Source organism: Lissotriton vulgaris, chromosome 5 (assembly GCF_964263255.1).
Source record: "Lissotriton vulgaris chromosome 5, aLisVul1.2, whole genome shotgun sequence".
NCBI classification, from domain to species: domain Eukaryota; kingdom Metazoa; phylum Chordata; class Amphibia; order Caudata; family Salamandridae; genus Lissotriton; species Lissotriton vulgaris.
The window spans coordinates 1,098,315,691-1,098,333,439 of record NC_141693.1 but is presented as its reverse complement, the minus strand read 5'-3'; the positions used below and the strand labels follow the sequence as shown (position 1 = coordinate 1,098,333,439).

The window sequence follows — 17,749 nt, the reverse complement described above, 5'->3', positions numbered from 1 at the left end:
ACCCTTTGACTTCCACCCACAGAATAACCTCCAGGGTTTCATATACTGCAGCACACTCCACATCTCCCATTTGGAGGCGTTGTAAATGTTCTTACTATTGCCCAATTTCATGGTGCTCTGTCTACTGTCCTCAAAAGAATAGAAGGCTGAGTTTACCTGGCATTTAAACCTGTACACTCCATGTCATTCATCAGAAGGGTTTCTGGTTCACTGTGACGCTTTCGTTTGTGGAATCCAGGCTCATCTGTACCCTACCTGGTTTACTGAATGGGTGATTGATTATTCCTCTTTTGACTTTCCGTGGAACATGAACGGTTAACAACATGGCACTGATGGATACCTGAATTGGTCTTCCAATGACTGGAAGAAGGCCTTTCAAGATAGAAATGGGGAGGTATCACCTGGCAAACCAGGTTTTCTAGCTGGACAGGGTTGCTTTCACTCTACCTAGACTCAGCTGGAGTTCTAAAATCGTATTCGTACCGGGAGGCAGGTCTGTTTCTATGGACGTTAGAAGATTGTAGCTGCAAATTAAATTAACTTTGACTGTATGCAAAGATCATGTATAATGTTTGAATGCTCTACTACATTCTTCCTCCCTATCTTTGGCATTTCCCCCAAAAGATTGTTTCAAAAATTACAAAAAGGGCCGGAGATGGTGAGTTTAAAAAAGGTAAATGATGCACAGCAAATTGATTGGTTTCACCCAGTTGCCTTCTGTTTATAGAGACGTTAACTGCACTCTGTGGCTAACATTGGGACTTGTCCTGTCTGTATTACAGTTTTTAATAGTCTGGCATATCAACGTCTTCTGGATGTTTGTTCATCCTGTTTTTGAATTACTGATTATTGGTGTTCTAAGGAAGGTTATGCTTAGTCCAGCATAGGGGTCTAAATGTCATCTGCACAATTTAGCCGATTGTTGGCAAATATAAATTTGTTCATACTGTTAACTCCAGCAGTTGATTTTATCAATTTTATTAATTTGGAATGTTTTTGGCCACAGCTGTTTGCTTAATGTATTCCGATGAAATCATTTTTGAATATCTAGACTTGGTCCGTTTAAAATTTTTGGGGGCAACTGTTGGAATAATAATTGTTTTGGGAACTGGTTCTTGACACTTCTTCAGAATAGAGCAAATCCAATACCAAGATGGTCCACAAAAGCGATTGCCCTTTTCTTCGGATCATAGAAAGTATAGACTACAGGGACAACTCAGCAAAGTGGCATTAGGATCTTGAGATGAGCCGTATGACAGAGGGCAGGCATAGTTAAAGTGCAAATTGGAATCACTAAGGGAGCTCAGCATGGTTCTGAGGCAGATGGCGAAACTATGTGGAATAGTAATAAGTAGTAGAAGAGGATATCACAACTGTCTTTTCTTTTATCCCCTTTCCATCATTCTACATGTATGAAGTATCCCTGGGAAATCCGGTAGTTCTTGGGATTGGCTGTTCTTTTAAAGATGTGCACTTAGTCCCAATGTAAGGACCGCACTTTTTTTTGTGAGATCTGCAGTACTGAATTTGAATTTAAAAATATTTATTGAGCGCTCGTACACCAGGCGGTTTCATGTCGCTATTGAGGAGAAAGAATGATTCCTGAGTGAAAGGGAGGATTTAGATTTTAAAGGCCTGCGAAAACAAATGGGTTTTTAGGGTGCTGCGGAACTCCAGGTAAGATGACGTTGATCTCATTTGGAGAGGTAGAGAGTTACAAAATTGCGGCGCCAGAGCGGAGAACTTAGAGCCTCCCATTCTACTCTTCTTGAACTTGGGTACCACCAAAAGGGACAAAGAAGAACGCAACTGTCTGCTAGGGATATAGGGGACGATTTTGGACCTAATGAAAGAAGGCGCTGTTCCCGCGAGGGCCTGGAACGTCATACATCCCATTTTAAAAAGGGCCCTTTCTCTAATAGGGAGCCAATGGAGGGATCTTAAGCGGGGAGTCGTGTGATGTGATTTGGGTAAGCCATGTACCAGGCGGGCTGCTTGGTTCTGCACCAATTGAAGCCGTCGGATGGAGTATGCAGGGGCGCCATTGTACAGGACATTCTCATAATCTAGACGAGAGAGGACCATAGCCATCATGATCAGTTTGAGGGCTGAGAGAGAAAAAAAACGTGAGACCTTCCGGATAGTACGCAAGGTGAAAAAACAAGAGGAAACCACCGTGCTGATCTGGGAGTGTAAAGTGAGTTGATGGTTAAGAGTGATCCCCAAGGTCTTAACAGAGGAAGAAAGGGGAGGGACCAAGAGAGTGGGGCCAGGAAGGAGACCAGGGGTTAAGTTTACTACCAGTGAGAAGAAGCTTGGTCTTGTCAGGGTTGAGCTTGAGATGGTTAAAGCTCATCCAATCCCTGACAAAGACCATCACTGATTGGAAATTAAAAATAGTCAGGGGAATCAGAGGTTAAAAATGAGCTGGAGGTCATCGGCGTAATTAAACACCGTGACCTCCATCCCCTGCAGTGCAAAGATGAGGGGAAAGATATATACATTTAAAAAGAAGGGGAGAGAGAGAAGATCCCTGGGGGACGCCACATTGAACTTTGCGAGCCTGGGAGGAAAAGTTCGCCAGATTGACTGCCTGTGAGCGATCGCACAAGAATGATCTTAACCAGGCCAAGGCAGAACCTCTGATGCCTGCCGCCTCGACACTGGAGAGAAGGATGGTATGGTCCACCGTGTCGAAGGCGGCCGACAAATCAAGCAGTACCAATGCCTGGGGGAGATTCGTGTCCTGCCCCTCCCTAAGTGTGTCTAAGACAGATACAACCACTTTTTCAGTGGAATGGAGAGGGCGGAACCGGCTTGGCAAGGTGCAAGATAACCGCTGTCCTCGATGAAAGAGCTGAGGACCTTAGTGACGTGGCGTTCTAGGACTTTGGCTAGATAGGGAAGAAGAGAAATCGGCTGAAAATTTGCTTCTTTAGACTTTGTCCATTACTTTAGTGGTTAACCCAGGGGCCGGAATTTAAAAGGATGTGACATATTAGCTGGGTTACTCTGTTTTTTTGTGAGCTTTTTAAGCGAGACTTAACAGACTTCCCTTTGGCTTGCACTTTGTTGTTTGGAAGGCACCACATTTGTTGGGTTGAGTGGTGTTGGGATGAAAATTCTCGTGCATAGTTATGAACGTGTACCCCTGCCCTGAGTGCCCCAAATGCAATGATATCTTGATCCCTAGTGCTGACCCTTCCTGTCATTAGCGAACAAGGATTGTGTGCTTATGCCCAGCATGATAGAGACCCATCTCGCTTATTGTGGTGTTTGTACCAGGAGGGACACGGAAATTGCTTCCCTCTCCAGAAGTTATGTAGCACAAGTGCGGTAGTGGCAGCATACCATGTAGTGATCCGTAGAACTGAGCATGCCTTTTTACATGTGTCACTGTAGTGAGGTTTAAATGCTCACTCGTCTAATTTCCGCTGCTGTGTGCTTAACTCTTCAAGGTGGCATGTAGTGTTGTGCAGTGTGTGTTGCACCCATGTGCTGGGTATCTGTGTTCATGTGGATGGTACAGCAGATAGATGATTCTGGGTTCCATTGGGTTCCATTCTTGAAGACCCAGGGCTGGCTAGAGGAGCAGTGGGAAAGAGGAGCTCTGCTCCACTAAGACAGATATATGGATTGCAGCATTCCTCTGAGCTTGGTGGGACACATGCTGGAGGAAGGTGAGCCAGACTTCAAAGGGTGCTCTTGGATTCAGAGAGCGGTCACTGGAAAGGAGCCAGAGTACCTAACGGGAAGGAGATGGGGCTGATAAGAAAATCCCAAGAGTGTGCCCTGGGATAGCCTTTGGATACACCCATTACTGTGGCTGACCTCCAGTTGTGCTTCTCTAGTCACTCCCGTGGACTGTGTTGTGGGGTTCCTGCTGTCATAGACTGCTTTCTGCAGGAAGGGCAGAGAAGGCACTTGAAAGGAAGCGGACCTCCAACACAGCCATTCTAGACTCTGACCTTCAATAAAATTTGGTTCTGTAAAGAGGAGAGCTTCAGGCCTGCAAAACGTTCCTCTAATCAAGCAGTCAAGTGTGCTATGTGAGGAGGCAGAAGCTCTGTAAAATGTCTGCCTGTGAACAAGGCTAGGGCCTGTCAGCCTCCAGGCTGTGTGAAGGGGCATCATCCAGGACCACATTTTCCCGGAGCATCTGTGTGCCTACATGCCAAGAACAGTGATCCCTGTGTGGATGTGGAGAGCTTGAGGAAGTGAGGTCTAGTTGGGGATCCTGGCGAGTGAATGGATTCCCTTTAGAGTTTTGAGGAGATAGCTGCTGCACCAATTGGGTCATGGATGGGTGCATGGTTACGTTGGCAACTCCAATATGCCAGAGGAGATCTGCTGTGAAGTGAGCCATGACGAGGACAGCAAAGATAGGGACATTGCCTGTGTGCGGTGTGAGTTGGCCGCCCTGTATGCCAAAGGGGGCAACCGTGAAGAGGAACCTGCTATTTTGCCTATCGGGCCATCGCCCAAGCAAAGAGCAGGTGGTGTGACCCATTATGTCAGAGGGGGGTCACTGGAAGAAGAGTGGCAGTGCAACCTGGTGGATGCATCCTCGTGGGGAGAGGCTGCTATATTGATGCGTGGGGCCATGTGCTGAATAAGGATTGGAACCCCGAAACGGCAGACAATCCCTCCAAACTCCTTCCTCCAATTCCCACCCCCACCCGAAGGAGAAGGCCAAAGGAGACATACCGTTGCATCAGAGGAGCGGCGCCGAAGAGTGTCGTGGTTGTCGGCAACACAAGATATGAATTGCCACTAACCTCATCTGCAACAGCCAGCAGGAGCGATGTTGTGAAGAGTATCTTCCCTATTACCCCGAACACTTCTCTCACGCACTTTATCTTTTCCCAAATGCATACAAAGAAGTACCCAAGGGAAAAGGGAAGGGGACAAAATAACAATCGTAGGTATACTTCCAAGGTCTGGTCTAGACTGGTTTTCCTATCTGGCCTGGATACTTTCTAATGCAAAGAAAAAGGCAGGAAGACAGTAAGGGACACCATTTTCATTCCTTCAGTATACATTCATAACTAGACATAGATACCCCGTAATATGTACCTAGTGCAATGATAAATTAACGGAATGTCAGGAATCCTGGCTTCAGGAAATGCTTAATATACCAGACAGACAGCCATCTAAACTAAAGCCCAATAAAACGTCTTGAACTTAACTCGCAAGAAGGCTATACACTGTATACCATGGCAGGTTTCTCTTTCTTAGCACAACCCTTTGCTCCTCACAAAAGGTGTTTTTGGATCGGAACAGACTGATTATTAGCAGTCCTGCCAAGAATTATTAATGTCACGCTTATGTGCAGAAGGAATTATGAGCATTCCTTAGAGTAAAGAGCAGGATGCCAAAAATCACCAACAAAGATGACAAAGTACTCAGATTTTAAGAGGACAAGATACCGTCTCTTGTCCCAGGCAACTTTCTACTAAACGCAAATAAAGGCTCTGCTCGAGTTTCGGTAAAACGAAAAGCAATGAACGTCCCCGAGAAGAGAGCACCTCCAGGCGCAGTCTACCACTCTCAAGGGGAGACAAAATACCTGTTAGTTGCGCTGATCTATGTCTGCGCCTGAGCGGGTCCACAGAGTGCGTGTAGGCAGCGTCCCTGCAGGCTCTTGGAAACCTCCAAAAGCTGAAATCCAGGCAAGCTTCCTGGAACAGAGAACCTTTGAGACACGGCGTCTCTGGCTCAAAATTACAGACGGAATCTAGTGGGAAAGCACCTTCCGCTAGGTGGTCGAGGTCGATTGTCAAGCACCCTCCTCAGGAAAAGGCGGGACTTATATCGACTTGGTGTCATGTGATCGCTCTTTCACCACCATGGCCTTCTGGGAGATGTAGTACACATGTATTAAAAGTGACCTAAAGGTTTCATAGGCACAACAGTGAAAGGTGTTCTGTTTTTCTCCGTCACCCTCACTCCCTTACTAGTCTGGAGGCTGGTAATCGCGACAAAGAGATTCTCTCAAAGACTTTGGTCGGACGATCCCTGCTGGCGCGGGGAATACTGAGCAACGTGCTGGAAGCCCCTAGGAGAACTTGTCTACTGAATAGTGCTTCGGCGCTTGAACACATTTGACTTTTGTAACTGAGACTGAATGGGGTGGATCTCCTGTGACTCGGACTGCTAGTGGGGCCTAACCTAAATATTGCCTAAAGTGAATGGAGAATGGCCACCAGTGAGAGTGAAGTGGCACTTGGGGAACTGGCACTAAACACTAGAACCCTGACCTGAAGGGTGTGTGAATTGTTTGTGTCCTATATTTCAGTTTGTATACGTATATAAATGCTACTACTTTCATACCAGAAAGTATATGATTTTATAGAACGACACGGAGGCCAATATTATGCAATCTCCTTTTATTGCCAGCTCACACAGCAGCAACTACTAATAAGAATTTAGAATTTTGAAAACATTCTCAATATCTATACAGTCCAGCAATGGCAGCCATCTTCCTTTTATTGCTGCTGATCACAAAACAAGTATTCTTACTCTCTCCTTTCAAATTCTTATTACTGCCTTTAATATCAGCTACTATATACTATGTCTATTTAGACTATATTAGATCATTGCGCTGTATTTTGCCTATTGTATGCCTACTTGATGCTGTTTTATTCACTTAATGATTATCACCCTTTTCCCTTTCCTAATCTCTTATGCCTTGATCTCACCCTTCCTTTACGCTTTTCAGCCACGTCTCCTATGTCTCCTGATCCAAGACTCTATTCCCCTGTCTCTCGGAGACATTAATTTTACAACTTCATCACTAAGCGGCCTAATTTTACAAGACGCGCTGGTGCCTCGCTCGCTCCAGCACGGCCCGCACACTCTGCTTTTTCTCAACGCGGCCCATGCAACTGGCCCAAAGGCTGCTGGTGCGCATGTGATCCGATTTTTCTTTATTTTAATGAAAGCTAACCAACATTAGGGCTATAACTAAGGTCTCGCCTCAAGACCAGTCCCATAGGGTCACAACAACCCTCTGAATAGATGTTTGGGTGGAGATTTCTGGGTTTAAGTGCTACAATTGTCGTGGCCCAAGTTTGTTGTAGCACATTCCAACCACCCTTGTTTCTCTCCCGGTGCAGCCGCAATTCCCAACACGACCGCCCGGGACCATTTTCAAAGCAGATTATAAAACAAGTAAGTAAACTTGACAGATTAGAGGAAAAGCCCCTTTATAAACATCAGGCACGTCACCATATCCTTCATTTTAACAGCAAACGACAGTTGCCATTCGAAGGAGAGCTTCATCCTACTACAGCTACCCCCTGCTGGCCAAATTTTTATCCTAATCTTATATAGGAATTTTAATTGTTTATATAGGCTCCCTATATAGCTAACCTGTATTTAATTATTTGTAACCATGTAGACTTAACCTAGTTTATTTAGTTACCTAAAAAAAAAAGAATGTTTGAGTAACAGTTAGACTCATTAGTTGAAGGTAAATTGGAGGAACTGGTAAATAGAGCTTTAAGCAGATTGACGGGGTCGCTGAACGACACCATCAATACAAAATTAGAAGTCCTTACAAATAACCAATACCAACCTGGGTGCTCTTCCTGGCCCGAATAAATCTCAGAAAAAAGGCCATCAGATGACCACCCTCTTAAAAAAAAATCAAAGAAATCTGAAGGGGTCATTGAGGGTCTACCGGATGACGCCGGTGATCGACTCAGTTTGTTCGACACGTGGATGGGCATGAAAGCGGCACGGTTGTCCCTATATCCAGTGAGTCTGACGACCACTCATACCAGCCGGAACTAGAATTGTCCTGCTCTTCAGAGTTCAACTCTGACTACGAAGACTTACCAAGTACAAAAAAAGAGACATCAGATGAGGCATCAAAAGCCTCTGGGTCTAAAATGGGGTTTCTTGACCCACTTGGGGACAACATGCTTGATCCCCTCGTGATGAAACATCCCCTGTCACCTGAGTGGACCCCCTCCCAGCATGTGGCTGACTATATTACCTTCTGGTTGAGAAGGGAGATCCCTAAAGAAGTGAGGTCTGGATTACGATCAGAGTGCCCCCGGCCATCCCTCCCAGATAAGGTAACCGTAACGCCTGAACACGACCCAAAGATTGTGTCTTTTATCAACAAGGGGGAAAAGACCCGAGAAGAGGCCCAGACAGGGGCTTAAAGTCCTGCCAGGACAGACTCTTGGACATTACAGGCCCCCTTACCAAAATATTTGAGATTGCCAACACTGCTTACCTGAGCGAAACTCAGGTCGACCAAAAGAGCTGCGAGAGTGGGCGCGGAGAGCTGTTTGCCTCCTTGGGAACTCAAACTCGGCTCCTTTCTAAACAAAGAAGAAAAAGCATCCTCTTGAAGCTCGACCCCAAACTAATAGAGCTTGCCAATAAAGAGGGGGGTCCTTCTTCCCAAGGCTATCTTTTTGGCGAGGACTTAATAAAAGCGATGGCGAAATACGTGAGCATCTTCAGCTCCATAAAGAAGTCCCAAAAGGAGATTAGAAAGGTGGTTCATGATAGTTTTTGGAAGGGCCAGGCTAACAAGGGCTCGGTTCCCCCACCGGGTTATACCTTCCTCAAGACACTACATGGCACGAGGCAATCTGTCCTTCCAACAGAGGCTATGGCTCCTATTCTAACTTCTATCCTCAAAAACAGAGAGGCTGTTTCTGAAACACCAGAAGCGACAGAAGACAAACCTTTCTCATCAGGTACGTCGTATGATAGACCTTTCAGGATCCCGTATAAAGGTGGAAGGGAGACTAGCCCAGTTCTCTGGAACTTAGTGACACAATACCCTAATACCCTTGGGTGCATCAAATGTTCAGGGAGATACCAAATATAATTCAGACACACCCTTTCAAGATAAAATCCCAAAGGAAATCACCTTTTCGCAAGAGCACTCCAAATTGGTAACAAAGGAGGTACAGGACCTATTGGCCAAAGGTGCCATCAACCGGTCCAGGGGTTGTCTTTATCAGCAACATCTTTTTGGTGGAGACAAAGAACAAAGAGATGAGGCCGGTTATAAACCTCAAAGATTTAAACAAATGGATGGTCTAACGACACTTCAGAATGGAGGGTATTTATCTATGAAGAGACATTCTAAGGAAAGGGGATTGATTAACAAGGACACTTTCCTTACTATTCCCCCATCTGGCCGCCTCCTCCAAAAATACCTCTGCGTCACATGCCAAACACAATCTGGGAATTCTCCAGACTCCCGTTCGGACTGTCCTCAGAACCTTGGTGCTTTACAGAGGTACTCCGACCGGTAGCAGCCTGGCTAAGGGCAAAAGGTGTAAGGTTAATAATATACCTAGACAACATCCTAATAATGGGTCAGTCCAAGGACATCGTATCTCTCAGTACTCAGTGGGCAATATAAATCTTAGAGAAACTTGGGTTTGTAATAAACCTAAGAAGTCATGCTTAACTCCAGTTTAAGAAACTCAATTCCTGGGGTTCATCGTAGACACCCTTCATACAGAACTACGCTTACCCAAAGAGAAGTTATAAAAGTTGCGCATGGAAATGAAGGTCTTATCAGAAAAAAAATATTAAACCAACAGCTTAACCGCAGCGGCAATTCCGCTGCGGTCTTTTAGCGCAGTGGGTGGGACCGCATCGGTGTGAGACGGCCGTTGGCCGACGCCACCAGCGAAGGGGCTGAAGAGTTTAGCGAGAATCTTGAGTCTCCTATCCTCAACCATATTCCCGGACCCACTCTACTATCCAGCTCTTCAAAGACTAAAAAAGAGATGCTTTTGCATCAATCACTTGTATTCTCAAAATGTATCCCTAGATCAGGACTCAAAGGGGGGTACTAGAATGGTGGCTCAAGAAGGCTCAAGCCTGGAACGGTAGGGCACTTTTCGGGGAGGAACCCGAAATTGTAATAGATTCAGATGCAAGTGTAGAGGGTTGGGGAGGGATTTGCGCAAGTTCTTCCACAGGGGGACGTTGGTCAGAACAAGAGAGGCACTTCCACGTCAACTGCTTGGAACTCCTAGCGGTCTCCTTTTGTAGTCCGCAGTTTCACTCAAAGGATGAAATGTTGTGTAATGCTTCGCATGGACAACATTTCAGCAGCCCGATATGTGAGCAAGATGGGAGGACCACATTCCAAAAACCTAGGAGACCTAACAAAGGAGTTTTGGGGTTACCGTTTAAGCAAAGGAATTTCAGTTGTAGCACAACACATTCCTGGTTTGAGCAATGGAGTAGCAGAATGGTTCTCCAGGAACTTCAGAGACGCCAGCAATTGGAGACTGAACAGGGAGATAATCCTACATATCCAACACATATGGGGTACTTTTAACATAGATCTCCATGCAGACAGATTGAATACTCCAATGACAGTTTTTCAGCTGGAAACCAGACCCTCAAGCTGCTGGGGTAGACTCCTTCCTACAGGACTGGAGAGGTCCAAAGGCCATAATCCTTCCCGCCATTTGTCATGCTACCCAGGTTCCTTCTACAAACATGCAGATTCAAGGAAATAGTAGTAACTCCTCTTTGGAGATCCCAAGCCTGGTTTACGGTGATTCTGGAAATGTCATTAGACTTCCCCTTACTTTTACCGCATTTCGAGACCCTAATTCTAGGTCCTCTAGTGGAAATCCATCCTCTGATACAAGAAGGGCCCCTCGCACTGATGGCATGGAATATTTCTGGAGACCATGGGAAATCCCTGGCCTTTCGCCATATGAATGAATGAATGTTGGATTTATAGAGCGCGTGGTTACCCGGAGGCGTCCCAGCGCTGTATGCCGGAAGACTCAAATGAGTCCTGGGCACCTGGCATGAGTGGCATATAGACTGGCATGAAATAAATGGATTTGTTGGTGTCAATGGGATATCAATCCCATTTCAACTTATGTAGTCCATGTAATAAATTATCTAACAGAACTATTTGAGTCCGGATTGTCTTACAGGACGGTTAATGTCTATAGATCAGCCATTTCTGCCAGTTATTGCTTGCTTGATAGATAAATTACCTGTCAGCCAGAATACTTTCACAAGGAAGATTATGAAAAGCATTAGGGTCCTCGAACCACCCATATTTAAATACGCCTCTCTTAAGGATGTTAAATTGATCTTACAAGTATTAGAGAACTGGGGTGATAACCAATATTTATCGCTTAAAAAAACTCTTACAAACTCGCATCCCTCCTATTTCTGGTTTCCTTTAGAAGCACATCTGATGTTAGAGCTTTAGATGTCACCAGTAGAGCATACCAACCTGAAGAAGTATGTTTCTATATTAAAAGAATAACTAAGACTCTTACATCAACTATTTTCTACCCTTAATTCTCAGGAAACCCAAGACTGTGTGTGGTGCTATGCTTGAAAGAATATGAAAAGAGAACCCTTATTCTGAGAAACAGCGTTGCACAACTATTAATATCTCATAAAAGGCCTCACAAAGCCGTTTCGCCCCCTACTTTAGCTAGGTGGGTGAAAGAGGTTATGATTGAAGGTGGTCTTGGCACTTCTATTTTCGGGGCACATTTACTTAGTGGTGCCTCGGCCTCCAAAGCTTTCATCTGGGGAGGAGTTTTACAGGACATTAAAAGAGGCTGATTGGTAAAACAAGAGCATTTTCAAAAGTTGTTACTTTAAACCACTGCCTAATGTGATTGATAATGTTTTGAATGCACTTTGAACTTGCATAATATTGGCCTCCATGTCGTGCCATAAAATGTAGATTTTCCACAGCCTGATGAACAGAAAATCTGGATTTTATTAAGGACACAGAGGCTAAGATTATCCCACCACCGATACCCGCCTGGGTAGAGTAACCTATTAATACTTTCTTTCAGAGTAGCAAAGTTTGGACATGGAACGTTGGTTCTCTTGGATTCATTGTTCAGGAATTTCCTTGGGCTTAAAGTTAATCTTGTTCGCAGCACTAGAAAAGAAGGAAGATGGCTGCCTGTTGCTGGACTATATAGATATTTAGAAAGTTTTCAAAGATTTAAATTGTTGCATAATCTTAGCCTCTGTGTCCTTAATAAAAAACAGATTTTCTGCTCATCATGCTGTGGAAAATCTACATTGGACATTTTCATTTGATTTGTAAGCCTGTGCTCACCCCCTGTATCTACCCTCCACGTCTTCCTTCCTAGAAAGCCTTGCATTGCTCAACCACTAGAGTAAGTGCTTTTGGGGTAATTGGCTCGATTTGCTCTGGGTCCGTAGTAGGTCCGTCCCAGGGACTTCAGAAGTAAAAGGCCTCGACCTCCACAGTTGGGCCCAGTAACTCCTGCTTGCCCCATAGCCCTGTGAACTGGGTTCTAACAAGTGGTCATAAATGTATAGGAATATCCCTTATTTGCTGGTTTGGATCTTACCTACATTTTCGGAGTGGAGGAGAAAGAGAACCAGGGTGGAAGTTCAGGGTGAGATTGACAATCTGGAGAGAGGCAGGGCAGTTGAAGTGTTTTCATTGACTTACTGCTACGATATCTGGTTTTGAAACTGCTTCCTATCCTTCTGACTTGATGCATGTGTGATTTTGAAGAGCATTGCCCTTACATTTAACAGTATTTGTCGTCATTTCAGAAGCCAAGTTACTACTGTATTTGTTCTTGGTTTGGAGGCAATATTCGTAATTGTTCTAATTTTGTAACTTGTTTTCCTTTTAAAACACAGCCTGGAGGTCTGTCTCATTTACCGGTCAATGCTACTTCATTAACCATGTGGCAAAGAACGATTGCGCACAGTTCTATTAATGATGTACATCCACACACTTAGATTGCTTAGTTATTCCTCTGCTATGGGTAACTTAGATTGTACTAGTGCGGAGTAGGAGGAGAGTCTCAGGGCTGCAGATGCCCATTCCAAGGTCTCTATTAAAATAAGCTGGCGTATTTTCTTCATACATGAATACTTGGCTTAATGCAGATATTCTGGTTTTCTCATGAAAAGGTAAGGTATACAAATCCCATCTATCTGCAGGGAGAAATGCCATGCAGAACATACTGTGCTTAGGATGTTGTCTTCTAAACTGGAATTATCCGACCTGGGTGGCCTTTAGTAGTTTACACTTTAATGCAGATGAAGCCCCCAGAAATAAGGAAGAATCCATATTAAGACTTGAGAATTGGATAAAGTACTCAAAAGAAAAGTTAATATAATAAGCCAAAATACACAGAACCCCCCCTTTTTCACCCGCTGTCATGGTGATTCGGTGCTCGGGGACCAGGGTAAAAGTCATGCAGGTCCCAAATACAGATGGAGCCATCTCCAAGTTTGGGCTGGGTAGATCGCAAGTAGGGGGCAATGTTCCTGTCTTTAAACTTAACCAAAATCAAGTCCCCCGGAAAATTTTTGGGCAGATGACCAAGCCACCCCACCCTTCTGACGCTCAGTATCCCACCGTCTAGCGCAGAAGGTAATGGTCTATTGTTTTTGAGCCAAAAGATGGCTTTGTTCAGTAGGTCCTGGTGCAGTTCACGTTTTCCCGGTCTGAGTGCGGGGACCCCAGAGAGAACGGTGACATATGGGGCTGCTTCGGGGGGTAAGTCAATGCGATGTCTTTCTAGTGCGATCACAGGAGCTTTATGTGGGGGCATGATCGGGATTAAGGGTGACATTCACTTTGGGTGGTATAACAGGGGAGTCAGAAGTTTGCAGTATCCTGGGAGCATTGATCGTCGACCTTTCCTGGGTGTTAGTGGGGGTAGAGCGTGTGGGAGTAACAGTGTTTCCGGTTAGTGGGTATGACCGTGCTACAGTTTTTTCGATCCCGCACAGTCTGTCCCCCAAATCATTAATTTTTACTACCAGTGGAGATAGAGCAGTGTATAGCAGACGCTCGATTTGGGCCAGAAGGGTCGATTGTAGGGGGGATCGAGTCTCAGCCTTATCCAATAGTAATGAGGCTGTATTGGGGCCAGGTACAGAGGGGCTGCAGTTATTAGATGGATGGAAGGAAGGTTGTATCGGGGGATGCCTGGGGAGTGCAAATTGCTTGATCAGTGACTCTGGCCACTATGGGGGGGGATGGTGCATCCGGGATATAGTTTGTGCCACAGAGGGCATTCAGCTCATCCCAGATGGACATTGTAGTTGGGTGACAGAAACCTGGTGACAAGAGTAGACCGTTCAAAGCGGTAGGGATAGAAGGGATAGAACCTGACTGTACCTTCTCCTGTGATGGTGCCAAGAGTGGTGGCCCGTCCCGTCCTCCTTGTGCCTCTGAGGGCCACAGAGGGCCCGCCCTTTGCCCGGCGCCCGCCCGCGCGTCCCGCGGGGCCGGAAGTGAGGGCTCACTGAAATAGGGTCCGGTAGCAAGTGGGTGTGGCCGCCGCCTCCCGAGTCCTCCCGCTGCCTCCTCGAGTGTCCGTGCACTTCACTGTGCACGCGCTGCGCCTCCCGCGAAGCGGGAGACGCGAGGTCTGTTTTGAAGTCCCCCGGTAGCAAGGGGGTGTGGCCGCCTCCCGAGTCCTTCCGCTGCCTCCTCGAGTGTCCGTGCACTTCACTCCACCATTTATGTGGAGCGCAGTGACAGTTTCCCCATTGTGCTGGTTAGCCTTCCTCTGCACTTCATTATTCTTTTCCCTGAGATTGCTCTGGATAGCCACATTGAGATTTTAATATGAACACCACAAAATGCCAAGGATGATGGACGCTTGTTGTGTATCTGCCACCTCTGCTGTAAGTGTACTGTCTCCTCCTTACTATACCTTCTCTGGTATCTTGGCTCTACCTGTTTGCTGTATCTTACTAAGGCATGTGAAAACATATTTTCTTAGGAAGAAATGTCTTTCACCAGTGCTGTTTTTCCCCACTTAAGGCGATAAGTGCAAGAAATGGTACTTCCATTTTGTGATAAATGGAACCGTTTTTTGACAAACTCAAGGTAACTAAAATAACAATATAGTGCAGATTACCTTTAGGTATTGGTTTAGCAGTATTTTTAACCGCTTCCGAGCGGCACAGATTCTTCCCCGGTGCTGGACATTCCAGAACAGGGTGCGGTCGTGACGGAACCATTCCGTCATCAGCACAGCTCAACCGTGTCTGACGGAATGGTTCCGTCACCAGCATCGAAGTGGGTAGGTGACAACTTCAAAGGTGTATTTCTAGATTGTCAAATCTATAGACTTAAATAAACACGGACATGGATCAAACCGTACACGTTTTGTTTTTGATGTTTCACTTGAAATGTATATGTGTGCTTTTTTGTTTGTTTGTTGCTTTTTCTAACACTTTTCATTTGCTCATCAGATGGCAGAAGAACTTGCCAAACAGTTAGCCAGCTACAAAGCGCAGCTTCAGCAGGTGGAAGCTGCATTGTCTGCAAATGGAGAGAACGATGACCTTTTAAAGCTGAAGAAAGATTTGCAGGTGAGAACTGACCGCTTACATTTTTTCTTTTTCATTAATCTGTAGTGTGTTTGCACTTTAAGATGATGAATCATTTGTTTCATTCTCTACTAATGGATGACTCTTTGTTGCACCATCGCCAAATTCCTGCCCATCATTTCCTTGTAATTCCCAGCAACACAATTTATTTGGTTTTGTGCACATTCCTGCACAAGTACAAATGGTAATTTGAAACTGATCTGTGTGTGTAGAGACAAGGGAACGTTTGAGGATCTATAGCATGATGTATCTGATTGAACCTGTACAGGAAAGAGCAACCCAGATCAGTCTCTGATCCGAAGAGCACGAGCCTTCATTAAGAGGGCTAAAGTGCCACACAAAAAAAAGAAAGTAAGCTTACAAGTACAGGACTTTGTTTAAGAGTAGAGATCGGTGCCCTTTCAGTTCAAGTACTTCATTCAGTAGTTCCCCTCTTCAAATGTGTACGATTGTTCCCTTCTTATCACACTTCTGTGACCATATTTATATGCATGTCTTCCCTTAAGATTTGCCAATCACTGGGCCAATCACCAGGGCCCCTTTCTCCAATGCCTGTCCTGACCTATGTGTTACTAAATTTTTCCACTTCTATCGCTCGAGCTGTTATCTTTTCTGCACCTGAGAGGTACTCTTCTATCAAAAACCATTAGCCGGGCAAGGACAGCAGACTTGTATTTCCAGCTGATTTGAATCTTGTGCACCTTGGAAAACAGTTTTCTTTTTACTCTGCATTGCATGAGGTCTGGTTTGGCAACACTTCAGTACTGGTGTCAGTTACCTCCATAGCGGGACCCCCCTACACCACCTGTTCAGAAGGAACATTTTGGCTTTACACACTTGAAAGTGTGTTTTGGAAAGGTAATGGGAGTTGCAAGGATTTAAAGTACTGGACAACCAATTGATACTAACTGAGGTTCTGAATCTGTAGTGTAGAAGAGAGTGTAGAGTAGTAATCCTTTGAAGCAAAGGAACATCACTCCAGTAATAGAAAGAACAACTCTGTTCAGGTAATCCTTCCATAATAGCTCCAACCCAGGAGAATCGAACCTTAAATGAAACCCTAAATGTACAGGTTTCCTTTTCATCCTGACGATCTCATGAACTTCATGTGCACTCAAAGGACCATGCATATCTGCAATGCAGGTATTCGAGGTCCTGCTTAGATTTACAACAATCAGTTATACATAGGACCTAAAGCCATTGCAAATGGTGACATAAGATGCCCATTCCAATGATGTATCCACTCATTGTCCTTCATGCTAGTGACCCAGTCCAAATGCAGTAGGGTATCTGATATTTGTAGTCACCCATAAATCCCTGCTTCTGTGGTTCTGTAATTTGCCAGAAGTACTGTTGTCTTTTTTTCTTCAATATTCCCTCGCACTCCTTGAAAGTTGATTAGCATCCCATGGCATTATGGTAGATGTGTTACAGCAGTTGGGCTGTGTGTATGCCATTATGACCAAAGGTTAAGGAACCATTACTGAAAATTCTTTTTTGTCAAAAGCACCTCCTCCGCAAGACTGGGATATATGACCTTCCTGCATATATATTAATTTTTATTTTCATAAAAACAGAACCTTGCTAAACCATAGTAACCAATTTGTATACATAGCCTTATTTCAATACTATCTGGGCGGACCAAAGAAACGCCAAGGATATGTCAAAAGGATTATATTCTTTCTGATGTAGCCACACAATGGAGGAATAATGGTGCACAAACTCCTCAGCAAATAAGGAGAATTGCAGCTGCAAAGGTGATAAACATAACTCATTACCAAGTATGCAATTCTTCAGTCACATAGGTCTGTTTACTGCTTCTAGGCTGCATAAAAGGCCTAGGCGGGGCAACATCCAGCTGGTCCAGTCAAAAGCCACCATGATATAACTGAACTCGACATGTCTGGCTCCTTTTTATGGCTGAGACGCCTTGTGTTTATCCTCCTCATGGCCCAAAAAACACTTCAACGTTGTAGCATTTTAGCTACTTTGCCTGGCGGTTGTTGGTACTGTAGGGAGAGAGTAAATTGTTGAATCCTGACCTTGCTGGTTTGTAGCATCTGAGCAAATTAGCAGTGTATCTGTTCTCGTAACAAAGGCAGAAAGTGAAGTTTTGTGTGTTACCACAGATCCAAATAAGTTTTAAAAATATGGTTCATATTACTCATTGACTGGTTTCTTGCACAATACACAAACCCAATCTGTACAATATACTGTGGCACTAGTTTCCTATGCAAATATGTCAACATGCATGTATAATGGAGTAGTAAATGCAGGCATTTTCCATTATACTGTATAATGGGACTATGCGTGTTTATTTAAAAAAGGGAACAGAGCAATAACATTCAGCTAAGTATAGCTGGAG

General features: G+C 44.8%; 1 protein-coding gene across 1 annotated transcript in view; it reads left to right on the top strand.

The window, feature by feature from the left end:
- The window catches only part of SMNDC1 (survival motor neuron domain containing 1), a 131,820-nt gene that overhangs the window by 11,002 nt on the left and 103,069 nt on the right, over window positions 1-17,749 (top strand). Inside the window, exon 2 of the mRNA XM_086922770.1 lies at window positions 15,247-15,366. Coding sequence (XP_086778896.1) covers window positions 15,247-15,366 — 120 coding nt within the window. The remainder of the gene's footprint in view (window positions 1-15,246; window positions 15,367-17,749) is intronic.